This window comes from Sciurus carolinensis, chromosome 15, assembly GCF_902686445.1.
Source record: "Sciurus carolinensis chromosome 15, mSciCar1.2, whole genome shotgun sequence".
NCBI classification, from domain to species: domain Eukaryota; kingdom Metazoa; phylum Chordata; class Mammalia; order Rodentia; family Sciuridae; genus Sciurus; species Sciurus carolinensis.
The window spans coordinates 40,938,432-40,957,651 of record NC_062227.1 but is presented as its reverse complement, the minus strand read 5'-3'; the positions used below and the strand labels follow the sequence as shown (position 1 = coordinate 40,957,651).

Sequence of the window (19,220 nt, the reverse complement as noted above, 5' to 3'; positions counted from 1 at the left end):
TTTGCTGTTTGTGGAACGGGGGTTGGGGGATCAGATACCTTATTTGTCAGTTTGGAAGTCATTTCTTCATAGCTACAGAGCTGCGTATACATCTGTTATCTGTTTTTGCACTTCCCTTCCTGCAGTGAGTTGTCCTGTCTGTTGTTTGTTTTGGAACGCTGTCCCGGATGACTAAGAGGCCTTCCCAACTTTATGAAGCTGGGTCATTCTTTTTCCCACGAGAGGCAACTTAGGCAGGAGACCAAGCAGGTTTCACCATCATGTCAGACTCTCAATTGGATAGGTAATTAAAAAACTGCCAGGTCTGCTTAAAAATGTGGTGAGTTGACCTAAGCTTATTTTCTTTTGCTCAGAGTCCAGAATAAACTCAGATACAATGTCACTCTTGGACTTTCAAAGGCAAAATAGTGACATTAAAAAAAAAAAAAAATCACTGGGGAGAGTCAGAAAACCTTCAATGCATTTTCTAAATTCTCTGAGCTTTTGTTCGTTTGTAAAATAGGTGGAGCAACTTACATACAAATACCTTTCCAGTTCCTGTGTTCATTAGGAAAGTAAATATTTATGGGAAAGATGGAATAAAAATTGTGAGCTTACTCAGACAAGAGTTAGTAGAAGTGATGAGAAAAGGAAGTAGTTACAGGATGTGAGCAGTTCAGAGTCTTCAATCAAGTCTGACTGGAGGTGAGGAGAAGCCAAACCTGAGCAGCGGCAGTAGGAATTGACAGGGAAATATCAAGGCAGAGATATTAGATAGAATTGACAGAACTTGATAGCAGATGGGATGGGGTAATCAAGAGAGGAAAAATCTCAGATGATGGTCATTTAAAAAAGTGAGCCTGAAAATAAGGAAGTAGCAGAATTTAGCAGACTGAACACATTGAGATGCCAGAGAAGTGCCCAGATAAAGATCCTTAACCATTTGAGATAAGCATCCGCACCTTGAGCCAAAGCTCAGCCTAGACACCTAGATTTGAAGTTCCTGTGCTCAGGCAGGAGAGTTGAAATCATGGGAGAAGCTGAAATTCTTAGAGTAAAGAGTACAGAAAAGAAATTGCCTGTGGCTGAGATGACAGCAGGGGAATTCCAACACTTATATAACGGGAAACAAGTATAACAAACAAGAAATAAAGAAGCAGAGAAGGAGTGACATAGAAACAGGAGGAAAATATAATGCATTTTAACAGATCACAAGGGAAGGGGGGAAATCAAGACAGATGGTGTGTGAATGAGTGTCAGATGGTATCTTTTAAAAAGGTGAAAAGGTGAAACCTGAGGAAGACCTGAGGTTTTCGGTAATCTTCGAGAGAACCTTTTCATGTAGATAGAACAAGCATTCACGGGACTGAAAAAGATTAAGGAATAAAGAGGAGGGAGGATAACCCCTAAGATGGTTGCTTTTTCAAGAAATTTGTTGATAAAAGGAAACAAAGACAAAATAAAAGAATTCAATATGGGAATCAAGAAAATTTTGGTGGGAAAGGGAGATCTCTGGATTTTTGAAAGTTGAGGAAGGAGACAAGGAGTTTTGGTTTAAAATAAAAGAGATTCTAAGAGAAGATGCTCAACAGAGGTGTTGTAATGGAGGCAGGAGGATGAAATAGGCAGAAGAAGAAAGGACTTCAGAGACAGAGGACAAAGAGGAGTGGGAGGATGGAGACCAGAAATTGATTAGGCAAAGTAAGCTGAAGGACGTTGCTCTGACCTTGTCCCTGGAGTAAGGTTGAGGTTGTTTTCTGACAATTATGGGAGTAGCTTGGGCGGAAATAATTCTGGAATCATGTTAAGAAGTTTGTGGTGGAAGCTGACTCAGTGAGGAATACATGGCAACCTCTAAGTGTCTTTCTGTTGCCCACTGGTTACAGGTGGGGGGATGGTCACTTAGCCAATCTGTGCCGTAATTGCCTCACTGTATATGAGACTAAAGCCTCTCGTAATCCTAAAATTTTGTGAAAGCATGAGCAATCCACCTAAAGTACATCCTCAGTGAGTTCCTCTGTTCATCTTTGTTTTAGGAGACAATTCATTCATTCATTTCGAAAAGCCGAAGGATTTAAATTGCACGGCAATTTTAATGATTCCCTAATTGCAGTTGTAGCCTTTTTTCAATATTTTATATTTTATATAGTTTATATTTTCATATAATAAAAATAGACCTGAGAAAGTAATTTTATAAGGAAAATTTCTTGCATTTAATAATTCTGAACATCAATTTGTTAAACATCAAATATTAATGTATTTTACTGCTATGTATGTCACAAGGATGAATTTGAAGCAAAGGTAAAATGTCATTTACTTCTTTTTAAAAATCTCCCCTTTGTCTTTCTTTGTTTACAGTTCCAACAAAGGATATCAATCTGAGGTTGACAACCCCTTAATTGATTGATTTCTCACATTTATTTATTAGTTTGTGTATTTCTTTGACAAATATGTAATGAATGTGTATTATATGGATCTAAGGCTACTTTAACACTTAAAAAGGTCTAAATCCTAAAAATATTATGGTAAGCCTTAGAAGAAATGTCAAGAAAATGCAATACTATATCATAAAATGTTAGGAAAATCCAAATTGATTTTTTCCATGTTTAGTACCTTGATTTTTTTTTGGAGGGTGTGTGTGAGGGAAGAAGAATAAAATTATCCCAAAATCCCTCTGCTCACTGTGATCAGATACCTGTTAAGCAATCTTGCATTTGGTCAAGACACTGTGAGGGACACAAAGGTGAACCAGACATAAAACCTGCCTTCAAAGAACTTAGAGTCAAGTAGACTCATAAGCAGCTATGAATTTGTGGAGATGTGTTTTCTCATCAGAGCAGTGGAAAACACTGCACTCTGTTTCCATAGACCAATTAAGAATATGGATCAGCTGCCAATGGCATTAAAAAGAAATTTCGACCCAAGTCCGTTAAAGGAATTTGCGTGCCAAGCATAACCAGGGAGGGTGACTTGACCCAGCACTCTGTGAGGGTGTTCCCTCAGTTAAGGACTGAGCATCATGAGTCTATCTGCAATGCCAGGTAGAGCAGGCTTCCGGCTCATACAGTAGGCAGTGCCTATTAGGACACAATTTTACTAAGCAACAGTGCCCTTGATAAACACAGAGTAAAGAGCTATCAGAAGTTACGTGTTCTGGATGTTGACAAAAACGTCATTTTTTTAAGGGTCATGAGACTCTTCAAATATGTGAATTTTGTCCCTTAGGGTCAAGTCTTCAGATTTATCAAGACAGCATTCCTAGTGCTTTAGGTTTTCCTATTAAAACCTGATGATGGCAAAATGCTTTTACTCTGAGGCAACTCACACTAATTGAATGGTGATAAATGGGCACTCCTTTTTTATGTAAAGGTGAAAGAAGATGCTGATCCTGAATCTGCATTGAAATAGTAATTCTTTTTTTAACACTATAACAATGGAAATGTTTATGAGTAAATATAATTTACGAGTTTCACTGAATAGATGAACAGACCTATTGCTTCCATTTTCTATAAAATATTTTACTGAAATACTGATCTCTATGATGTATGTAACTATAATATGTGCACAAGAAAGCAGAGAGCTCTCTTTGTCGTGTCTGTTTGATTTGTAATAGTTTGTTAGTCCTCTCCTGCTTTACGTGACAGTGAATACAGTTAAGGGAACTTAGGGTGTCTGGTTCAAATCAGTTAATAAAATGAATATTATATTCAGTGTATTTTAGTGTCAGTATAATCAGGCAGATTTTTTTCTTCCTTTCCTTCCTTCCTTCCTTCCTTCCTTCCTTCCTTCCTTCCTTCTTCCTTCCTTCTTTTCCTTTCTTTCTTTTTTTTTTTTTTCAGTACTTTTTGAGACAGGGTCTTGCAAAATTGCCCAGATTGACTTCAAACTTGTTATCTTCCTGCCTCAGCCTCCTGAGTTCCTGGGATTACAAGCATGCACTACAACACCTGACCAGATGTCTTGTATTTGGTATGTAGGTAACATTGTTCTGTTGCTAAAAGAACATACATTCTAACTATTCCCTCCACTTGAAACCCTAATTTCATGGAAGAAAGGAGAGAGAAGGAGGAGGAAGAGGAGGAGGAGGAGGAGGAGGAGGAGGAGGAGGAGGGGAAAGAGGAGAAAGATGAAGAAGAAATCAATGTAAATCAGTTAATGTTTTTGGCTTGCAGTGTTATAGCAGGTGTGGACTATTTGTCCAGAAGACTTGTCTGAATACTGGGACAGTCGTCAAACAACCCTGATCACTTTGAGAGGAGCTCCTGTGCTTTACTGTCTCTGACTAAACCCACTAGTTTGAACAGGGTCTGAAACTTTCACATATACGGAGCTAGTTACACAATATGCTGTGAACAGACAGTTGTCCAGCTGTCAAATGGCTTTGCGTTAAGAATACTATCAGTTTAAATATTTTAAATATCTTCACAATTGTTCAAATATGTTGCCACATGGATTTTTATTTATGAGTTGGAGCAGAGAAAAATATAAATAACTCTGTGTAGATTTTTTTTAAGGTATACATTTATAGTGAGGCTAGAAGAAGAGATTGAAAGAGTTTGCTATAGTGGTGGTCATTTTTAGGGAAAAGACATTCTAAAGCAAGAGACAGATTAATGATTCCAAAGGACAGTTACCGAACCTATCTGGTAAAATCAGCAGTAAAAATAAATTATGACCTTCAAAGTCTTAGAAAGTGAAATGTTCTATGAAAAATGTTATGCTGTCAATATGAAAAATAAGACATTTCAGGTCATTACAATATAAGTTTTTAAAGAAATATTTTCACAAGACATAAGAAACTTGTGATTGATTCCGAAGTGAAATATGGCCAAATGTTCCCCATTCTTCCAAAATCAATCTGCAAACATAGAAGCTATCTGAAGTCAGAAATTAAATCACAAAAGCCCAGAAACCTCTCTCCAAAGAAAGTTCAATGAAGATACATGATTTTGATAAAATGATATGTTTTGATAAAATGATACCAAAGAATGATTAATTAGGAGATAGTTGCTTAAGGTAATTTTATAGGATGAAATTAATTAGAAATGATCATATAAATCAAGAAATAGGCAGATCTCATAGACACAATTAAAGTATATAAACATTTGAAAAACTATTCAATTGAAACAATTCAATAAACCTTAACTAAATTTATATGAAAAATTTCTGTGAAACTAGAAATAAAAAAAATTTGATTATTTGGCGATACATGAATGTTCCTATGGCCAAATGACAGAGTGGGTAAAGCTTATTGACTATGGTCATGTCTCAAGTTGTGATATCAACTGAAACTGAGAATCCATGGAAAAGTCTGTGGAATAGGAGTGACATTTGAAGTGCAGCTTAGAACTAAAGCTATCAGCTTACCGATGCTCATTTGTAACTTAATGTACTATTATGAATCCTCTTCATTAATAAATGGAATTTAAACTAACCAGCAGACTTTGCATCAAAGATCTAACTTGCTATTATACAAACCCAACATTCCAGTTCAGAAGTTAAACAAGTAGAAACAAATATGAACCACATCCTGCCAAAGCTGGAGGGTGATAAAGCTGGAGGGTGATTTAACTGGCACTTGTCTTTTGGGATTACATTAACCTTGCGGTGAGAGAGACTATGACTTTAAAATTGTTGTGCAAAGTGAAATTGATATAAGTATTGGTGTTGCACTTAATATTTATCAGCTCTAAAGAGAAGAGTAATAATATGTAAGGGGGCAATGATAAATCATTTCCTGACATCGCCTGAGCATTAAATGTACAACTTTTACATCAGTCATTACTGACTTTTCAGTGGTAAGAACAAATAGAGTGATAATTATACTTACCCCTTAATTATATCCTTCACCTACTATGTTATTTATAAATCTTCTAAACTGACATTTTTTTTGAGATTAGAATGTTTTAAATCAAATCATAATAAGTAGTGTGGGCTTTTGATATTCATGGTGTGGATCCTGATGACATTTGGGTCCATGAGCTTATGAGACCGGTCACAGACTGATGGCTATGATTTAAATTTATATGAATCTTATTCTTTTTGTTTTAAATATTACAGTCACTCTGCCACCAAAGAAATCAAAAGAATGAAAAATGTTGAAAGTGGAAAGTCAGGACACACCTGCAATGCTTATTTTAAAAGCCCACTTGCCCATGAGAATTAGTACAGTGACACTGAGGAGTGATAAGAATTTCCCCAGTGCAGTATTTTCCCAGCATGTCTTAGCAATGATTTTGATGTCAGCAATGTGATATGTTGAATGGACACTGATGCATTAATATGATCTGGAGTCTTCAATTAAAGAGAGAAACCCTATTTAAAAATCTACTTCATAAAATCACCTTGTCATTAACATAAACTTTTAATGGGTTTAGGTTAGAAGCACCACCAAATAACATTTTCTAAAAAGTTCTCGCTTGCTTACGATGAGGATGCATATGAGGATTTTTTTTTTAGTAGATTCCACTTACCAGGAAAATGAATAGCACTGCAGCTGTTCGGAAGGAATGCCAGTCCATTGCTGCTGCTGGGTTCCCTTACATCCAAGATCTAGGGAGTTTTGTTTGTTCTTCTCTGTTCTTTTTCTTTCTCCCACTCAGCTGGTGTCTGATTAAAATAATTTCTCAGTAGATGTTCGTACATGCAGGCTTTGAGGTGTTTCTGCCTTCTCTGTGAGAAGGACTGCAGGTACGTATAACCAGTCCGGATCCCCACCCTAAAAACTTGGGCTGGTCTCACTGAAATGCTTGACAAGATCATCATTGCTCCCAGGTAAGAGCTTAGGGACACACCCTTCTTCCAGCTGAAAAGCAACCCTCTGTGGGGAGAGGAATATTCACTTCCCTACGAAAGTTTACAGTGATGGGCACTTAAAGTGACCCCAAATAAGGAGGGTTGTGCAATTGATAGGGGCTTCTGATCATAGCCCTTATTTACAGGTTGTTTAGCTTCTCCCCATATTAAAAAGGCAGGTATAGTTTGACTGTTCATATTCTTCAGAAAATGATCCAGCCCATGTTTAGAGCCAAACCCTCAGGTCAGGGTAGAAAATTATAAGCTTTACATTTTAGTAGATGCTAGGGAAGATACAGATATTTTCTAAGTTTCTTAAGAGACAGAAAATTTGCCCATGTTTAGAATAAACTTATTTTTTAAAAAAATTCATTAATCCAAATAAGCAAAACTATCGTACTTATAATTATTAGGTTCTCTACATAAATAACAATTCCCTGTAAGTGACAGCCTAGTCCAGGTAAGCCTCCATATTCTCTCTAAATGAATAAATGAATACTTTTCTCTCACCAATTATTTTTCTTCCTTTTAGATTCTGTCCTTTTTCAAATGCAGCAACACAAAATTTAAAACGTCGCTAAGCTAGGTTCAAAGTAAACAATAAAACAACCAATTAAAATCCTATCGATAATTTTTTAAAGGACATTTCAGTGCCTGCAATGCTAATGGAAACACAGAAAGTTGTTCTTCAGGTGAGGTGGGTTAAAAGTCAGCAATGATTCCCAAGCACAGAGCCAAGAATCCACACCGTGAGCCAATTAGAACATAGGGAATGGCTGCCCACACATGCAGGTGGAAAACTAATTGCGGTTCTGAGGGTTTTGAAAATAAATAGTGACCCTCACAGGGCACCACTGGAACATATTCTTGTGATATGTTCTCTTCAGTTGATGATGTCTAGTATAAATACTGTGAGTGGCAGGAAGTCTTACAGATGCTGGATGCCTTCAGAGTTTGAAAGGGTAGTCTGGTACAACTGACTTACCCAAGATGTTGATTATGGTCAAAGGATGCTAAAAAAAAATCCCAGAAAGTAAGGATATCTCTGAGGATCAGACAGTCTACAGAATGCTGTTATTTCACTACAGATGTGGAGCAAAGTTACTCAGGGTTTTGAAATTTCATGTGATTTATCATAGAGCTCCGAGGTATGGAGAAAGGCTGTCTATGTCTCCTTGCAATGAATAAAAATGCTATGACAAACTGGGTCAATGTAAATGAAATAAAATAAAATAAAAGGAATGAACTGGCTCAATTTCTCATTAGTCAAATAAAATAGAATGTGAGTGCTGACCTATGATTCAAGTCTGAGCAATGTATTAGTGGTAGGATTGTCTGATCGTGAATGACAGAAGACTCACTGAGCACCAGAAACCAAAGGACCTACTCTTGTACCCTTCCAGTGAACGCATTATCTATCTTGGATTCTGGGCATGATGCCAGGTTATGCCAGGGTCCTCTTCATCCAATGAATTACCCTTCCCTAAGCCCAGTTCTGGCTCCACTCCTAACTCAATGCCCTGCTCCAACAATGCCAACCCCTGGAGACTTTTCAGGGCAGCAACCTCTCCAGACTTCTGCAGAAGGGATGTGGCAGAACCCCAAGGCTGGACATGGCAGTCTTGATGATCACATGAGAGCTGAAGACATTAAGCACAGTGGGAGAGAGAATTCATGAATCACTATTCCTCTTCCTTTGCCTCTTCCCCTGTTTTTTTTCTCTCTTACTCATTTTAATCTCCTAGAACAGTATTGTCCAACAGAACTTTTTTGCTATGTGGAAATATCCTCTTTCTCTGGTCTCCAAAATGGTAGCCACTTGCTATATGTAACTATTGATAATCTGAAATGTGACTGTTATGTGGAAGAACTGAATTTTGAAGTTCACTTATGTTAATTTAAATATAAATTTAAATAACCATGTGGCTACTGGCTACCCTATTGGACAGTTCAAAAGAGTTGGAAGAACACTATTGCTTTTATTATCTTCTGTCTTACTCCAAAAAACTTCTATCTTTTGAAAACTTAACTTCCTTTAATTAGATTTCCTCAACTGGGGGAATGCTACCTTTGTTTCAGTTTCCAATTAACACCTCTAATTCCCTTTCCTTTATGTAATCTTATTTCAGTTGAGTCCAATCTCTTTTCTTGTCTCCTTACTGATTGTCTTTCTCAATGCCAGTGATTTAAAACATAGGCAACCCAAACCCTTCTCATTTCCATATCCACATTTTTTTAATCTTATATTGCAGTCACCGTATCTATGACTTGACACTACACTGTGGCATAACTACTCAACATTTGCTGCTTCTCTCTGATCTGCACATATTCACTCCATTTTTACTCTTACCATTGGCTAGTATACGTACCATCCCATGGGTGCCTACAGTTCTCATTTTGTGAAAATTTTAAGAAAGTTAGGGTGACTTCTCTCTTGGAATTTTCCTGGCGATCTAACAAAATTTCCTATGGAAATCAAAGTTCTTTTGGGAAGCAAATTTTCCTCTCTTTGATAAGGCATTGCAGACTCCGGAATATCATCCATCCCAAGTGTCTGCATTTCTGTATTTGTTCATGGCTTAGGATACCATAATGCTTTCTTGAAAGATGAAAACAGCATCTTTAAAGATGGTAGCTTTTACTGGCTTATGATTTTTTAAGATTAATTCTGGTAACAGTTCACCATCATGTACATAGTGCCCATAGCATGGGCTTGTATGTCAGAGAGATGTTTTGGAATATGCTTTTATGTCATGTACAAACCTCTGGTTTCATGTATGTGTCAATAGTACTGTAGTAAGCCCTATAATTAAAAAATATATATATATAAAAGATAAACATAAATCTTAAAGTGGAGAAGAAATTGAAGTAAATATGATGAAGATAATATAAAAGAAAAAAACTGTTTTTACTTCTGTAGTCATATTCCTATGAGGTATATTGTTTCTAAATCTTGTTCATATTGCTCAAAATTAGATTGCTGCTTAATGAGCCAATGTCCCACACAAAAGATTTAGATGGGGGCTGCTATTTTAGATAAAGACTTTTCTTTTTATTTGTAACAATTAAATGCAATTTTTGATCCTTAATTGGATTTTTGGTGTGAACAAAACAACATAAAAGCAATTTTGGGATACTTGGGGAAATTTTCATATAAACTATTAGAGAATTATTATAGATTTTATTTGGTTCTGTAGTATTATGTCTTTATTTTTGTAAATATGTGTTTATGTAAGAAGGAAATTTCATGATGAGAGAAATTTTCTCTGTGGTGTTTCAGTAATAGCATAGATGAAGTGAATATGGCTAAATGTTATCAACTATTAAATGGAAATGAGAGTGTATGGTATTATTAGTGTTTTTGGTTTATTTCAAATTTATATAGTAAAAAAATAATAAACTGTAGCAGGGTTTGGAAAATTATGGCTATGGACCAAATCTGGCTTACTGCCTGTTTTCACTTTTAAAATAATTTTTTTATAAGCCATGTTCATTTGTGTATATATTGTCTATGGCTACTTTTACTCTATAAAAGCTAAGCTGAGAATGATAGAGACCATGTGACCTGCAAAGCTTAAAATATTACTTATTTGGCTTTTTACAGAAAATGTTTTCCAAGCCCTGGATGAGATGAATAGATTATATATTTAGTACAAAATGTGACTCATTAGCACATGAGTTGATTTTAAGAGAATCCATAAAATTGATCTATAGGGTGTGAACAGAAATCATGATGACCGAAAGTAACCCCTAAGATTAAATAAATTCATCATTGAGGTAAAAATACATCTTTATAATCAAATTGTATTTTTAGTTTGATATTTTCAGAAAGATTTTGTTTAATGAGTAGAATAATCTATAACCTAAGGCCTCTTCCTTTCTTTTAAGTCGGTTAAGTAAAACTTCAATTATGTTTTTCTCTAGTAAATTCTAGAATGAGAGTTCAATAACATCATATCTATATACTTGATAGAAAAAGAATGTTTATGAGCTGAGGAAAATCTCAAATGATTTTGAGAACACCGAATTCTATCTTAATACTTGGTGTGGTGAAAGAATAAACTATTATTGCTTGTCCTTTAAAAGGTTGAAAAATAATAATTCTGATTAGACATCCACTCACTGCATGTTCTTCACTGTGCTGTGCACTCTGGGATATTCAAAATAATTTTGAATACTATTCTTTAAAGAGGTTGCATTGTGGCTGTGAACTGGAGATCAAAAGTACTATTACTTTGTGCTGCAGGCCTGTCTACACTTACCCCTGTGCATGTTAGGGGCTGTACCAGTGTGGAATTTGAATTTCCTGTGCAAGTTCAGTCCATCCTCTTATAACAAATGACCATCAGTTCAGTTCTATATTTTCTTCTTTGGCTTACTATTTGTCTTGCATTATACTAAGCATGGAGGTGACAAAGATGGATATAACCTCCTACTTGCTCTTGTGGCTCCAGGCTAACTGGAATGAGAAAGATAACCAATTTTCCCCCAAATTGCTCAATAGAAGCATGAATAAAATGCTTCTAAATCCAGCTTCATTGCAGGTGACATCTGAGAAATGAGACTACATATTTATGACAAAATAGAATTGATTGCTAAAATGTTTGATTTTTTCTCCTTTCTTTATAGCTTACTAAATCCTTCATTTAAATTTAATTTTTTTTTGGTTTCATACAGACTGCATTTTGATTCATTGTACACAAATGGGGTATATCTTTTTGTTTCAATGACTGTGCACGATGTAGATTCATACCATCTGTGTAATCATACATGTACATTGGGTAATGATGCCTGCCTCATTCCACCATTTTTCATACCCCCCTCATTTCCCTCTACATAATCTAAAGTTTCTCCATTCTTAATTTTTTTAGTTGTAGATGTACACATTTATTTATTTATTTAATATTTTTTTATGTGCTGCTGAGGGTCAAATCTAGTACCTCACGTGTGCTACCTCTGAGCTACAACCCCAGCCCCTAAATCCTTCATTTTATACTTTAAATGTTATCTTTTTTTCCCCCACCTCAACTTTGCCATTGCTTTTATTTCTGCTGGTGTAGATCTTCTTCAAGTCCTCTTTCCCTGGGATTGCTCTCACACTTCTAGTTGTACTTCCTGCATCTCAAATCTTTTTAGCCCATTTTGTATTTATTTTCCAGAATAGTGTTCCCAGAACATTGCTTTCCTTATATTACAACTCTTAAGAAGATGCAGTAACTCCTTATCTCTTGTCAGATCAATGTCTGTATTCTAACCCCTCAGCTACAGATTTATGTCTCTGGGTTATTTAATGGATCTGATGGAAACGAAGTCCATCACTTTCCACACTTATAAGATTTTCCACCACTGCTTTTCATTTTTCAAGACACTGTTTTTCAAAGTGATGATACCAATGTGTTTCCAGGTAACAGTGGTGATTGATGTTTGTATAGACTGTTTTCCATCTGGGATATGTGTACAGTCAATGAATAGGTAAACAGCTTACTTTGTCATTTTCAAAACCTTTTGACTGTGGTTTTTAAAATTCAATGCCACAAGCATTTCTTCAAGGAACTGTGTGGGTTCTCAGGAGAGATAAAAATGGATAATAAAAGTTCCCATATTTAAGAAGGCTATAATTTTGACTGGCTCTAAGAGGGTGATGAGCTTGTCTCTATTACAAAGCATACTGACATATTGCTCTAGAGAAGGCCTAGAGTGCTTTATGAGCCCCTGCAAAAGGAAAATGATTTCCATGTTAAGGGAATTGGAGAACTCTGCTTGGAAGGTAGATTTTGAAATTTTCAGGAGTGGCAACACTTGCAACAAATGGAGATGCAGATGGGAAAGAAGGCAGAAGAAAAAAAAATTTTTTTTCTGGTAAAAGGAAGTCATATTACACCTGAGGAAACTATTTGTGAGTAGTATGGCTGATAAGTTAAGAGAAATAGATCTGGGGCAGAACCAGAAGACTTTGAACATGAAGAGTTTGGACCATGGTCTATGGCAGTTGGAGAACCAGTTTCGGCTTTTGAGCAGGGCATTGTCCTCATCAAAGTTGTGCTCTAAGAGTTCGTCCTGGAAACTTTGGATGAATGGACAAGCAAGAGACTCTAGAGAGAGAAAGATATTTGGAAACAACAACGATAGATTAGGTAATGAACCTGAAGGAGTGTGATTTTGGTGGGAAGGGAAAAGGCAATAGAACCATGGCGGAGTTAGAATGGTGTGCTCAATGGAGTTGGAGGAGTGGGAGAAATGCTTACTTTCTTTTAAAGTCAGGGGAGATACTGATCCTTTAAACAAAGAAAAAACTCTGAGATTTTAATGAATGTTTTTAGCATTTAGTCTGCGTTTTATTTTTCTCTTTTTACCCTTAATAAATTCAAACCTTCCATCCAGATTTATGACGTGTTAACATTTTGCCACATTAGTGCCCTCTTTCTTTCTGTGAATGTTGTTTGTTTTTGTTTCTGCTGAATAATTTGAAAGTTAAGGATATCATGTCACTTTATTTTCAAATTCTACAATATTTATCTTCTAACACTAAAGCATTCTGCCATAGCCTAAGTGTCTCTGATGCAAAAAGTATCAAAAAGAAAAATGATACTAACAAGTTAGGGCACACTGAATGAAAAAGAATATGTGAATTCACAGGGTTCTATAAAAGGGTGGTGGTGGTGACAAGCTCCTCTATAGAGAAGATTGCTAGCTAATAAATATAGAGAAAAAAAATAACTGATTCAGACACAGATGATACAAGGGGTGTTCATACTATTGAATGAAAGTTTTTGGAAAACCATCAGTTTACATGAACTGAAGTATCATGTCATCTTCATAGTTGTCCTTAATGGGACAAACTGACAACACACACCTTTGGGGATGCAATGAGAACTGCAATGTCACACATACAGTGTTCTTGCCCAAAATGTTTAAACCAAACCCTCAAATCAGAAATCAATCAGAAAGTTCTCTATTTTGTAACATTCTTTTAAAAAATGATCAGGATCTTTAAAACGTGTCAATGCTATGACATACAAAACATAGTAGGGGATTGTATTTGATTAAAGAAGACATCAAAACTAAATACAATGTGCTTTCGTTAGTTGTATCATAGAACATTCAATAAATAAAGAATAGCAATTAAGGATATTTTAGGGGACAATTACCAATTTTGAATTTGGGGATTTTACACTATATAAAAGATCATGTTTTTAATGTTATTTCTCTAAATATTTCTAGCTGCGATATACACAGAATAAAAAGCAGCAGTAGCATTATAAATTGTTGGCAAACTAAAACATAAAAGGCAAAAATTTGTGAAAATGTAATTGTCATGAATATTTTTGTGTAAGTAAATTATTATACCTAAAAGAAAAAGTGCAGAGGAAATAAATAGGACCAAGATACTAATATATCTTTAGGTATTGAGAAATTATAAAAATATGATTATGAAAACAAACAAAAGGCAGCAAAATAGCAACACAAGAACAAGCTAAATATGATAATCACTTTCACTAATACAATTACTGATGTTTGAAATAAATATATTTTTTTTTTTTTTTTTTTGAAATAAATATTGACATGAATTTAGGGAGCACATTGAAAGAATAAGTCATAACCAACAGGAGGTTTCTCTAGGAATGCAAAGTAGTTTAATATTAGAGAAATGTATTATAGTAATTCACTATTGTAACAACTCAAATTAAAAAGTAAATTACATAGGTGTTTAGTGAAGTTTTATAATATTCCTCTTTTTTTTTTCTCTTTCAGGTGGTGCTGGGGATTGAACCCAGGGCCTCTTCCATGCTAGGCAAGCATGCTACCACTAAGTTATACCCTCAGTCCCTATCATATGTTATTAAATGCAAGATATTAAATGCAACACATATAGAATGGCCACTAATTTAATCAAAATTGTGTATCATAAAAAAACTACATTATGCCTAGTATCAACCTGGTAAACACAATCTTATTAAAGTGAGGGAAAATCCACTAGAAAATCCCACTATTATATTACTTAATATTTTCTGAAAATAATAGCCACATAAAAATTCTTTGAAGAAGTTATCTTATGATTATTTATATATCATAACTTTTTCTATATGTAATCCTAAGAGAATAAAAAATTACTATTTTAAACAACATAAAATTTATTAATGCAACTTATTACCTAATTAATAAAGAAAATTCAGTAATTTAAATAAAAATGCAGTAATGAGTATGGTCAAGCCTGACAAGGTACTAAACCTTAAAACTCTCTGGTAATTAAGGCAATTTGGAACTGAAAATTAATAAAACAGTCAATTAAATAGATTAGGGATTCCAGAATGAACTTGACAGATGTGTTAAGTAAAGACCTTTAGTTTGATATGAAGATGTTTTTTAAATTACTAAAAATATTATATAACTCAAAAGGTGTTTTTGAGGCATGTGACTAGTTGCTTAGAACAAAATTAACTTACTCATACCAGAGAAAAATACAGGTGAAGAAAACACTTAATTATAAAGGAAGCTCATTATAGAACAAAAGGAGTAAGAAAAATTTAAATAGCTTGACGTGAGGAATGCCTACCTAAATCCAAAACCCATCAAGTAAACAATTGATAAATTTAAACTCATGAAATTTAAAATACCAATATGATAAATAAGCACAATCCCCCCAAATCAGTAAACTAGAAAAATATTTTTTACCTGTATAACAAACAAAAGTTCAATTTCCATAATACATTATGAGCACTTGCAAATCTGTATAAAAAGGAAAAGTTGATGTTCCAAAAATAGGCAAAAGACATAAATAGGTAGGATACTTAACAGGTCATAAAATGGCTAAGTGGTAACAGATGTTTAATCTCAGTCTGAAATCAATATATGAATAACAATGAAAACAAAACAAGTAAAGAAAATTTCACCAATTAAATTGGAGTTTGTTAACAAAAACATTAGACAATATCTATTGCTGGAGAGGAAGTAAGAAAACACTTTCCTTTTTGAAAGTGGAAGTGGAAGTTGGTATAATGTTTTGAGACAGCTACTTGACAACAGCTAACTAATATTTAAATACACATACATTTTGATGCAACAATTTTTATGCTCTGAGCAGATATATTGGTACAATAGATTAAAATTACATGAAAGAATGTTCATTGCATTATTGTTATAAAATTGTGAAAAATTGGTAGTGAACTGTGTCTATCAGAATGGAATTGGCTAAGCAAACTGGGGTTCAGTTGCATAGCAGAATAATAAAAAACGAGACATCTTCATCTACTGATATGGAAAGATGTCTAAGTGGTAGTAAATGCAAACACCAAGACAATGTGCAGGAAATGAACATGGCTTTGTATAAAAGTAAAAATATGTTATGTATACATATTTTTATATTTGCATAGAAATTTTCTGGAATTATTCATACAAAACTTTTTAGTGCAAGGAATTGCATGTTTAATTTTGTATCCTTTTGATCCATTTCTATACATTAGCAGACCTTTATTTTATAATAAAAAGTGACAATACTTTAAGCTTCACAATTGTCACGCTAGTGTGGTATGATTATGTAAGATTGGTAGCAAATAGATGAGATCTTGAGTGTCCTTCTGAAGACAGAGAGATAAGTATTATATATTTGTGAAAGTTGTTAATTTAAAGGTGTTATGACATTGCATAAGTGGAGGAAATCATCTAGGGAGGGCATGAAGAGAAGTTTGTGAAAATCTCTGAAGAGGAACTTGCATGTTCACATTTGCTTAGCAAAGGAGAAGAAGAGTCAGAGAAGACAACAGAAAGGCTTTCAAGAAGTGGTTAAACCAGATCTGTCCATTATAATTTAAATCAAAGACAGAGTTTCCAGACGAAGAGTTTCCAATAGAGTCCTGAAAAATAGAGAAAAATGGGAAGAGCACATTTCCCTGATTTTCCTCCCAACTCTGTGGTCATCGCTTTTCAGTTTCTTTGCCACCATATTTTTTCCTAATCCAGCATTCAATGTGTTTGTCTCATAAAGCTTGAATCTATACTCCTTTTCCCACTTAGTAGTCTGTACCAAGAGTGATCTCATGCAACAACTTACAGGTAAATTTACCCACTCCTGGCCTTCTCTCCAAATTCCAAAACCTCTACATCTAAAAACCTATGTTCTCTTGGAAGTTTCAAATACAATTCAAACTCAGTGTGTTGAAAATTCATGTTCTCATCTTCACCAGCATCCACTTCCCAGGGAATAAGACCACCACCTAGTTAGTTGTGCAAGATAGAAGTCCAACATCTTTTTTTCTTACCCTTTCATTTCCAATCCATCATTAAGGTCTACTGATCTTATATTCAAAATGACTCTCAAGTTTATTACCTTCTCTCAGTCTTGAGCACCACCATCTTAGCCAAGTGATCATTGTCCCTTACCAGGATTGCTATTATAACTTTCTAACAGGTCTGCATCCATTCTGGCCAGCCCTCCATCTGTTTATTACATAGCGACCGAAAATTATGTCAAAGAGCACCTTGAGACTGCCAATCCCTTAAAAACTTTCACTGACCTTTAGAATAAAGGGGAACAGAAATCCTTTGACTGGATTAAAAGGTCTTAAATTGTCTAACACTGGCCTACTCTCCAGTCTATCTTGTGCTGTGTTCTGTGCATATGGAATCATCATGGCCCTTATACATCTCTTTCCTTGTAATTATCATAGTTGAAAGTTTGTAATTATTTATGATTGTCTGTTCTTTTTGTGTGGCTTTTTACATTGTATTATTTATTATTATTATTTTTTTATTTTTACAGACTGCATTTTGATTCATTATATACAAATGGGGTACAAATTTTCATTTCTGTGGTATTCTTACCACAGATGGTTATGTTCACCAGAAGAAGAATAATGCTATTTTGATCAAAACCAAAAATTGGAAAGCTTGCATGATATTGCTCAATAAATATTTTTGAATTAATGGCTAAATGGATGAAAGCAAAGTTAAGTTTCAAGAATAAAGGGTGTGTGTTTGTAACTTGGTTGAAAGATCTGAGGATGGCAATGAATTCTAAGAAACAGTGAAAAAACTTGAAAATAGCCGATTTTTTGGCGAATTCCAGATGCGCCTTAAAGACTATGAAGGTAGGAGTTGATAAGAATACTCAAACATCTAACATGCGGTGTACGTTTTGGGAAAAGAAGGAAATAAAAAATAGATCCCCTAAGTGATTAGTTCTGACGAAATGCTGAGTACGAGAGTATAAGTTCTCCTGAAGTCAAAAGACACATATTTGAAGCAAAGGAATGAGAAACCCAGAAGGACAGTAGATTGTGAACCTCAAACCTTTACATTAGAGTTTACCTGTTGAAAAGTAGAATGATTTCATGAGGCTTAGGGTGTTGTCATAGAAACTGGTGCTTATGACAGTATGAGTTGTGGTCTAGAGCCTGAATGATGTTCCCCGAGAAGTTAAAAGATCCTTAAAGTGAGGAGCTTGTCTTCTTTTCCGTTTCCCCAGTTCTGACACCCAGTGTAATGTGAAATACATATGTCAATTTTAAGTTAAATTGAAAACCTTATTTTTTAGAAATTCAGCCACTTTGTTCTTATAGCACATCTCTAGACTCTGTGTCTCACAGTTGGCTCATCCAAACTGCTTCCACACAACTTCTTAAAGGAATAATTAGTATTTATGCTAAAGCATCCACTTTCTATCACTTGATCTTAAGCAGAGAGTTGTGTGTGTATGTGTTTCACTTTTTTTCTAGTGTTGGGACTAAGAATTAAGTTGCGGTTGCAGTCAGTGAGCAGTGAATGTATCTTGGCAATTATGACAAGAGTTACAACAAGAAACCAGAGAACAGGTTTTTAAAACACGTTTGTCGTTCTCAGGAGGGTTTTTCAACTCAAGCAACTGCAAACATCATCAAAATTCCATGATATAATCAGCAAGGCACTATGAAATGCTGATTACTAACCTCTGGAAATGCACATCCAAGCAGCCAAACTTGTATATTATGACTCACAGAACTGTGGCCTTATAGTCAGTAAGAAGAACACCCAGGGAAATCTGCATACTGCCAGAGGTATTGATTGAGAAGTAGGTACAAGAGTAACACCCAATCCTATCAGGAATCTGTACAGCCAACCTTAACTCAATCTAAAAAATAGCAATTCCAACTGGCATCAAGGAGTAAATGCAAAATCTTACAAAAATCTTTTACCCTCAAAAATGTTTACGTCCATCCAAAGGTATTATGTTTTATGATAATAAGTGCCTTACACAATAGAGTATATAGAAAACTATTTCTGCAAATGTGCCAAAATGAGGATTCTTAGACCCTATTTTACATTATCAAATTCTCATTTCCAGAGAATGGGGACCATGAAACTAGATTTTTGGTAAGTGCCAAAAGTGAATTAAATGCACCTTCAAATTTTGAGAACCTTTGACACAGAAACATGAATAGTAAGGTTCAATCCCTAAAATTGTTCTGATGCAA

General features: G+C 34.9%; 1 protein-coding gene across 1 annotated transcript in view; it reads right to left on the bottom strand.

Annotated features, from left to right (window-relative positions):
• The window catches only part of Dsg1 (desmoglein 1), a 34,470-nt gene extending 27,797 nt beyond the window's left edge, over positions 1–6,673 (bottom strand). The window contains exon 1 of the mRNA XM_047526602.1: positions 6,453–6,673. Coding sequence (XP_047382558.1) covers positions 6,453–6,500 — 48 coding nt within the window. The 5' untranslated portion in view covers positions 6,501–6,673. The remainder of the gene's footprint in view (positions 1–6,452) is intronic.
• Positions 6,674–19,220: the final 12,547 nt, after the last annotated feature.